Source organism: Dioscorea cayenensis, unplaced genomic scaffold (genome assembly GCF_009730915.1).
Source record: "Dioscorea cayenensis subsp. rotundata cultivar TDr96_F1 unplaced genomic scaffold, TDr96_F1_v2_PseudoChromosome.rev07_lg8_w22 25.fasta BLBR01002168.1, whole genome shotgun sequence".
In the NCBI taxonomy this organism is placed as follows: domain Eukaryota; kingdom Viridiplantae; phylum Streptophyta; class Magnoliopsida; order Dioscoreales; family Dioscoreaceae; genus Dioscorea; species Dioscorea cayenensis.
Window position 1 is genome coordinate 1 of NW_024088559.1, and position 9591 is coordinate 9591.

A 9591-nucleotide genomic window follows, 5' to 3' on the forward strand; every position below is an offset into this window, starting at 1 on the left:
AGAAAAGAAGCCAAAAGTAGATCAGTACTTGCACCCAGGAATCTAGAAGCTAACAAACGTGAAGACACATAATACTACCTGCCTCAATTAAACTTGGCTCCATCCAAACAGGGCGTTAAAATCCAGCACTGGGAATTAAATGGATGTTATCTTCAACAATTTACTTTTTTGACTTAAAACCAACATCCACACTCCTGCTTAAAGAAAAAAGGAAAAGGAGATGGCATATAAATATACACATTTCTTTAACTTGTTTTACCAACCATTTTCTTTAAGATTTTCATGATGGCAAGGCATGTATGGTGATCCATACAAACCAAGGTCTTCCTGTAAAACTCTTAATCATGCTGATTGCTACAGACTCATCTCATTAAAGTACATGAAAACCTGAAATGCGATCAAGCAAAACATTATTACTGAAGACTCTGTCATCAAAATGCTTAAGAAAATATAAGGCTCAACAGCTCCATGCATTATCCCTTCCCTAATCCTAAAATTCAAGCACTCAAAACACAAAAGCAAATCGAACCTTATGCATCATTTAGGTTGAATAAACATGAGATATCCTGCTGTCAAAATTTTTCTGTCTCATATTACATTCGGCTAATTAATTGAAGGCTATTGCAATATTGTAGTTAAAAATAAATCCCACCATTACTGGAAGTCATAAACCTACATTCCCTAAAAATTATATCAACTTTATTTGTGCTACAGCATATCACATGTTGTTTTCCTATGCAAGCCACATTGGTAAAAACGATCCATCAGTTTGCCCAACCATTTTTTTTATGAATACCAAGGTTTCAAAGCAAGATGGATCTTATCTAACATCTTGATTTAATGCTCCCAATTCATAAAATCCGTGAATATAGTTTCTCACACCAGCAATCTAAGCTCTTTCTAAAAAAACATAATAGCCTTTCAGTTGTATGATGATGAACCTTTCTCCTGGTTGCCATGAATAATAATTTAGCTTGTATCACCATATCTCCTTATGCTTCAACTGAAAACCAAGCCAATGTCGTTACTCTATACTGAATGCCCATACAATCTAAAAGGAACATTCCAATAATTCCTTTCAGTAGGCCATCCCTTATTAAATACCTTGCTGAATCTGCTATAACACCACAGCATGATTTAATGTTCAACAACGAATTTTTACTTCAGCTAAATAATTAAGACCTTTGAGATGGCTTGAGTATAAGAACCAGGAAAGGAAGCATGTAAACAAACTATTAGAGTCAAATGTTATCATCTGAATATGTTTAAGCACTCCCTCAAAATGAAAATTTCAATAATCTAATGAATAACTACTGTAATTTTAACAATTGAATGAGTTCATTCCGTCTAATATTTTCGGGAAGAAACAGGTGTTTTGATGAACAAGCAAATGATATGACATGAATCATTGACAATACGATAAATAACTAATTTGTTTATAGAAATAGAAAAAGCATAAAATTTAGAAATACTTGTAAATGTTTTTTTGATAAATATTTGCACAAACCTGTCCGATGTTGTAAGCATTCAATGTAGGTAGTAGAAGACTCAATGATGGTCGATTGCCCAAAAATGTCTGAAAATTGAATACCTCCATCTTAAAGAGTTTCAGAGGTGACTTTTAGAGTAAAAGAAGTCAGAAGATCTAAGTAATACATCACCTTGTGAGGAATAAGATGGTTAGGGACTTTCTCATTAAACAGTTGTTCGGCAGCCTGGACAATAGCAATTTTAAAAAGCTGCTAAATCAAACGCATCCATCAGGAAGTTGAGAATTACAGGTTCTACCTTTCCATAGGCAAGAGCATCTGGTTGCGCAAAAAAATTAGACATAAGCTCATCATGGTTGCTCACCACCTCACCTGCAAGAATGATGAAAAACAGAAAGAACATGAAACTATCAGATCAGAAAGTTTCTTAACCAAAGCAATTCCGCATATACCTTTCAAGTAAATTGGTTGCTGGCTCCTCATGACACCAATAAAATCACAAGGAATAATCCTTCCCTGTTAGTAGCAAGAAATTCATGCATCAAATAATGATCTTCAACAGATAACTGAAAAGTAATGGTAATTCGATTATAACATTTGCAGTAAAAATGCACAACAGACTAAATGAACACAAGTAGACAAACAACATAGAAGCATTAACTATCAAAGAACTAAATTGAAGTGGTAGAAGTAAAGAACAATTTTGAGATGTTTCGCAGATTGTAGGAAAATACGCATATCAGTAAGCTGACCAAGCACAAATGACCAAATATATATCAAGAAGATAGTCAGCAAAGGCAAAATCAGGATACAAAAAGTCTTCCACCAAATTCTAGATATATTTTGAATGTACTATACACCCTAGACCTTTATTTCTTGTTTATTTTCCAAAAGGTTGGCTGAGCGCTGGGTTAAGTCTAGTCTGAAATAAGAATAAGGCAGGTTTAAGAAGGCAATATATTTATTCTAAATATCTAATCCACCTTAACTCATCCCCTATTTTGTCGAACGCAAAATCAAACAATTGCTTGACAAGCTATGTTGTACATCGATAAGCTCAAATTGTTTTCAGAAAAAGAACAGACTATTATCACATATTTGTAGCAATTCAAACTCAGCAAGTATCTTTCCTGTGAGCAAGAAGAATTAAGCACATCACATCTCAAAACCTCTCTCAATCTATTTGTGTTTGTTTAGTTTACATTTTTCGTTTCACACATGCATTCATATCCAAATAAATAATCCAAGAAAACCCTAGTGAAGTAACAATTCAGAAAGCTGAGAATTCCAGTTCTGTATAGAACACAATTAGAAATATTTGGTGGTAAGCAAGAAATATTTTATGGTAAATGACAGATAAGCAGCAATTCAGGATGGAAAAGTTGTCAAGAAATTCTTCCAAATCCAAAAGCTAGAGCTCAGCAAAGTAGCACAAACATTAATAAGCCGATAATCAGAGAAGTTGGTAGCGTCATTCAGCCAATAAGGCCATGTTTGACAATAATGATTCAACATTGGATGTGTGTTGCCCTTGAAAGGGTGCCTAACCTGGTGAATAAGCTGATAGAAGCTATGCTGACCATTCGTTCCAGGTTCCCCAAAATCAATTTCACCAGTCTCAAAGGTAAGAGGGATGCCATCAATAGAAACACCCTTCCCATTACTCTCCATACTAACCTGGGGTGAAAAATAGCACCAATAAAAAATTTGGAGTCCAGCAGAACTAGATATTTAAAATTTCAACCAAGTAAAATAATCAAATAGAGACCTGTTGGATATGTGGCGCAAATTTCTCCAGTGCTTGAGAGTAAGGTAATATAGCCTGAACACAAGTATGCAAATTCAATCGTCAGAGGAGCCAATAGCAGAATTTGAACTAAATGAAGAAGATGTTAATGCATGGAGAAAAAACTACTAAAAAAGTGCAATCACTTACTCTTGCAGGATACCCAAGAAATGACACATTCCATACACTCAATAAACCTAAAAGTACCTGGTCAATAAGAATAAATGCACCTGTTATTAATAATTTCACCCTAGGTAACATAGATTTAAAATACCCACTTACAGGAATATTTTTCTCAAATGGAGTGGAATGAAAATGATCATCAATGCTCTCAGCTCCATTGAGAAATCTACAAGATTTAAAAATTAATTGGAAGATGAAAACGTGATTAGAAATATCCATGTCTAGATATAAAATAATATATGCCGATGGAAGAATTAGAGGAAAATGGGTTTTGAATACTGTTCTAGCTGTCATAGCATAGACAGAAAAATCCTAGACTATAGAAAACTCTAAATTTCACACAAGGTCAAAGTCAAATGTGTTTATATGAAACATGTGTTCATATAATCTTAATGAGCAAGTGAATAAAATAAGACCATAAAAGCAATCTTAATCTTATATGCTGAGTTCACCTGTTCAATGAGCAAGACTTTTCCACAAAACCACTCTGCATGATATTTGATAAGAAATCATGTGAAGCTTGTGATTAAACCAATGGGCTTAACAAACCATGACATAAGTGAACATGGGACACAAGACAGATGAGCCCTCATGTACCTATGAAATATGAAGTCTCCTCCAATGACCATCACAATTTCGAGATTAAAAGAAACATGAAAGGTGAAAGGTGCTGGTGGAATATAAAATATTCAACTGTGCAAAAGACAGCTTCACACACCATGACATGTGCAAACATGGGACTCAAAAGACCAAATGAATCATAGAGTACCTATGAACTATCAAATCTCCTACTCCAGTGGCCTCCACAATTTGCAGAATAAAACAAACATGAAAGGTGCATTTAGGATATAAAATATCCAACTATGCTATGCAAAAGACAAAACTCTATAAAGCATTAAAACTCCATTCCACATTCAGTGCCTTGCCAAAATCATAATAGAACTCCATTCTTGGTCAGTATGTTTCTGGAGGTACAAGCATATTACCAACCTCGAGGAAGTGTACAATTCACTAATATTGAACCTATTACTTTATCTGATAGATCAAACGTCCAATCACTTTTATTCTCATCTGTAAACTCTAGTTAGCAACTTAGTATTGATGGTAAAACTATGTCCACTTGCAAAAACTACAAATAATAACATTAATATATTTCCCAGATTTGAATTACTAATGAAAAAAGTTAATTAAACAATGGAATCATACTTCTGAACAATTGGAAAACCATATTGGAGAGACAAAGGTAACACACCAACAGCACTGCAAACTGCAAGAAGATATTCAGCACTATTAGTGCCACTAAGTTGTTCCAAAATTTAAAAGAATGAGAAGGAGATAGGGAATGAGTATATTCACCACTATAACGGCCTCCTACCCAGTCCCAGAATGCAAAAGCATTAGCAGGGTCAATACCAAATTTCTCTACAAGCTGCATAGATGACAAGGCCAACTTGATATTTGATCTATGATAAAAGATGATGAATTATAGGATTTCCGCAATGAGTTATGTTTTCTCAAAAATAATTATAAAAATAACCATAATGTAACATGATGAAATATGAGAATCACTAATTATATTCATCATCACTAAGCATAAAAACTGGAAATTCCAAACTCTAGGTTCCATCAGATAACTAGAAACAGGATACTTTACAATAAACCAAACTATGCTAGAACCCACAACTACCACTGTATTGGAAATGGACATCAATTCAACAGGATATTTCACAAGCCTTAGATCAAAAAAGCATGAAAAGTTAATTGAGTGTAATCATTACAAGAGCATAATATAGCTCAGAGTACAAACTCAATTAACTTATAAAAATCTCTTATAATTTCAATGACATGAATTACATCCAGCTGCCACTAAAATCAATGAAAATTGCATAAGTTACAAATGAATATAAAAATAAAAACATTACATTTTCATCTGAACAACAAATCCTAAATTTGATGATTTCAAAATTGTATTCCAAACAATAAAAAAAAAAAGGAATAGTGCCCATACCTTAACAGTTAAAACATGCGCATATGCATCAACAAACAGCAAATAGTGAATAAAATCCATGAAACATGTATAACATACAAAATGAATACAAACAAAAAAGTGTTCGACTTTAGTGGAGAAAAAAGAACACAAGAATATTATTATTATCATTATTATAAAATTATTCTCAAACACAAACAATTTTTTTTAAAAAATAATGAAATGGTGCTCAAGCGTAGTCATGTGTGGATATGCATCAACCAGAAGCCACTAGTGCATAACATCAATATAGGAAGCAGCGGTTGAAATATAGAAATACCGTAAGATTTGTACTGACAGCTACCATATGCTTTGCAACAGCCTGGTGCCTGAAATGAAAACAACCAAGGAAATATGATGCAAACAAAACTATTATCATACAGTAGTGTAACCAGAATTTGACTGCAAACAATGTGTAGTATCATCTTCTCTTATGTATCGAAAAGAAAGAAGAAAAAATTGCTGCAAACCATAGTTAAAATTAAACCATGACGGGAAGACAATTGATTACGCTTCCAATTGAGTGATGTCCTTGTAATGCTAGATGATCATGACAAAAAGGTTGAAAGGGACAAATGGTAAAATATGGAATTATAAGGTAGTCATAGAAAATAAATGGTGACAAAAATATGTTCATTAGGCATTGAGAATCAGAAACCAAAAATATTCCAGCCTGCACATAATACCTAAATTTGTATGATTGCATTAGCCTCAATACAAATAATACAGACACATAACAATGTAGTGAAGACACTCGTACCCAAGAGCACCTGAAATCCACTCTCTGAGCGTTCTTGCATTCAGCATAGTTTCAGCAGTCGTAAAGGTCTTTGAAACAACCACAACTGCACAGATGACAGAAAGAGAAAAGAACAACACAGGTCATAACAGGATTAAATTGAGACAAGAATTTAAAAATGACGAACTGGAATTTAAATTTCATTCCACCTAGGGTGGTTTCAGGATTCAATCCAGCAATGCTTCGAGCAACATCAATTGGATCAACATTTGCAAGGCTGAAGAAGAAAAGTGTTTATTATAGATTACACAATGTAAAACAACTAAATAAAGATAATTAAATCTTAGTTATAATCTACATGAAAAGGAAAGTTTCAGGTATTCACAAGCATAAAATGCTATTTAGTATATTTATAAATAAGGAAAGATTTTAAAATTACAAAGACACACACTTACAATCGCAATTGACGCCCTTTAGCACATTCTGCTGCCTCAGGATCTGAAAATGTTCAAGTTAAAAAACATAAAGCATGGAAACATGTCACTTCCAAACAAACCAAAGTAATGTAAATTTAGTTTAGGGAACACTGCAGAGTAGGTAATGGACAGGACCTAGTGCAATAATGGACCTACCAGTTTGAAGGGCAGTATGCACGAACAATGGTCCTAAAAAACTTCCCCCAATGCCCACTGCAACAACATCTTTCAATGCCTTCCCTGTTGCTCCAACCTGCAAAAGTTACCACTAAGCATTAATGTTTCAACACAATAGACAGAGAAAAAGTAATTTATGTCCATTTCTTACCCAAGAACCACTTCGAATTCTCTCTGAGAACTCTTTGATTTGGTCTAGGACATGCCAAACATCAGGTACCACATTCTTTCCATCACTTTGGATGACCTTATCTCTTGCAGCTCGAAGAGCAACATGCAACACAGACCTATTCTCTGTGCTGTTTATCTGACTCATGTTCAGCATTACAACAATTAAATGCCCCCAGCAAAGACAATTCCCATCCAAAACAAAACAGCATATTCTTAAATAAAATTAAATAAAATCAAGTAAAAACAGGGTTACTAAGTGCAATACTAAAGAAGTACTCTCTAATAGAATCTAAGTCAGTTTCATTCAAACATGAGAGTCTCAGAGGTTCCAAAATGGTAAACAAACAATAGACTCAAATTCCCATAAAAGCAACGCAAAGACAAGAGAAACTTTTCTCGGAGAATGTCATTGGATTGAAGTTATGATTTTTGCCATGATCCACTAACTAGAATTTCCATCCAACACGAAAGAACATATGCTACCATACTTTCAAAAGAACATAAACCAATATAATCTGCATAGCAAAAGCAGTCACCTCCACTTAAACAACAAATTCACAAATTAAAAGCAAAAGTATCCAGTGATTCCAGTGCAGCGCAAAAGAAGAAGAAGAACAACAGATCACAACGCTGAACAAACACCGACTGTAACATGCAACATACCTTCTCTCCATTGTACATACTGTCAATCTTTTCCTTGAGACGAGCAGCCTGCATCAAAAGAATGTCAACACACAACCAGAGCAATAAGCCTTGGGAAAAAAAAAAACAATCTTTTACCTCAGCGAGCTGGAAAAGCTTGTCCAAAGTGGGCGGAATCACTCGTTGCCGAGAATAATCCAATATGATCCCATCAAACTCACTGAAATCCAATACCATCAGCAAATAAAACACCCAAAAAAAGACCGAAGAATGGCTTACGTGATAAAGGACTTGCAGCGATCGGAGTCGCTCATGAGATCGCGAAGGTGCGTCTTCTTGATATCCTCAACATGAGCCTGCACGACCAACAACAAACAGCAAAGAATTGAGGGGGGAAAAACAAAGAACACAACATTGATTTCAGGAAGAAATCAATAAGAAAACGATAGATACCTTGAGGTCCTTCCACTGCGGCGTGTCGCAGATTAGCGTGGACGAGGCCATGATGATTCTAGCTAGGGTTTGCCCTTGCCGATCAATTGTGGGAAGAAGGAAGGAGATGGAGAGAAGGATTCGAGATCGTGATGACGGTGCTGGTATTTGGCTTTATTTGGTTCTAGAGATCAGGGCACGGGAAGATCGTGACCGAACACGTGGAAGTCGTTGAGTCAGAAAGCAACCGTATCGTTAAAAAACTGGGGGTGCTGTAAACTACCGAATATTCCCGCGCGCTCGCTGGTTTTTTTTTTTGGGAAGACCGCCTTCGGGAAAGCTTCTGGATCATTGTTGAGAATTGGAATTTATAGAGTGGAAAATAAGTGGTTTTTTTTTTCTATTAATATATTTTATTCTTTTAAAATTTTAAATGGTGTAGGCTTGTAGGAAATAAGTGGAAAATAAATCGAAGAAAATGTAGAAAAATTTGAGCGACTCCGCTGGGGATCGAACCCAGAATCTCTGGTTCCGTAGACCAGCGCCTTATCCATTGGGCCACGGAGTCATTTGTTTAAATTATATAGAATACATATTATAATTTTATTAATAACTTGATCCACTTGAATTGATAATTAATGAGTAATCTGATGAGCCGACATATAATTAATATAGGCACCAATACCATACAGTCCCCATCCCTTATTCCCTTATCCAAAACAGATTATTGCATGCCCTATGATGAACAATATAGACATATGTATTTTGAAACTATAAAGATTGAAATGAACAGAAAAAAGGCAAAACACAAAGTTCAATTTATTTATTTTAAAAATATTTCACCCAAAATGAATGTTGAGATAAAATTTTTAGCCCAAAAAATATAATTAAATTTTTATATATATATATTTTTTGGTTGATCTCTTTTTTTTTTCTTGTTTAATTGAAATCTAGTATATGAGATGCTAGCTAGCATGATAAAAGCATGCATATCAATTTGGTAAGTTACATTTCAATCCAAATCACTCCAAATTTTACGTCAATTAGAGGAATTTTAAAAAATATGATATGCTTTAATTGTCTATCAATTGTATTAAACATTTAAAAATATAAAAATAGAACCTTTTTTAAAAATAAATAAAGAAAAAAATAGAAGGCAAATTATTTCGTGCATGCAGATATACATGCATTAACACTAGATTTCATTAATTCCTCTCATTTATTATATATGTGCATATATAGATTATATATCATTGGCAGCTTAATTCCCAAGTCCTTGCTGTAGAGTTATGGAGGCATCATGATGAGTGAATTGGTATCATAAATTTACTACTTTTTCTTTTGTGTGTGATATTTTTTAGCATTCTCCTATTGATGTCTTTGTATTTCACATTCTGATTATAATAATTTTATTGATTTTTATGTGGGTGATATTATTCTTTTATAGTGGGAACTTTGGTACGTGCATA

At 34.1% G+C, this 9591-nt stretch overlaps 1 protein-coding gene and 1 non-coding gene across 2 annotated transcripts; both read right to left on the bottom strand.

Moving 5' to 3' along the window:
- Nucleotides 1-1447: 1447 nt before the first annotated feature.
- LOC120257516 (glucose-6-phosphate isomerase, cytosolic) lies at nucleotides 1448-8304 on the bottom strand. The gene is made up of 20 exons (XM_039264978.1): nucleotides 8144-8304; nucleotides 7970-8046; nucleotides 7829-7910; nucleotides 7712-7759; nucleotides 7029-7184; nucleotides 6857-6953; nucleotides 6680-6722; nucleotides 6434-6501; nucleotides 6246-6330; nucleotides 5766-5814; nucleotides 4816-4888; nucleotides 4666-4726; nucleotides 3559-3625; nucleotides 3427-3483; nucleotides 3259-3312; nucleotides 3039-3167; nucleotides 1943-2006; nucleotides 1789-1862; nucleotides 1662-1715; nucleotides 1448-1576 (listed from the first exon to the last, which is right to left on the bottom strand). Exons 1-20 carry the CDS (start codon nucleotides 8192-8194, stop codon nucleotides 1463-1465), a joined length of 1503 nt encoding a protein of 500 aa, XP_039120912.1. The 5' UTR covers nucleotides 8195-8304; the 3' UTR covers nucleotides 1448-1462.
- A 313-nt stretch (nucleotides 8305-8617) lies between these two features.
- On the bottom strand, nucleotides 8618-8690 carry TRNAR-ACG. Its single transcript has one exon. It is a non-coding gene; the product is annotated as a tRNA-Arg (tRNA).
- Between the last annotated feature and the right edge of the window lie 901 nt (nucleotides 8691-9591).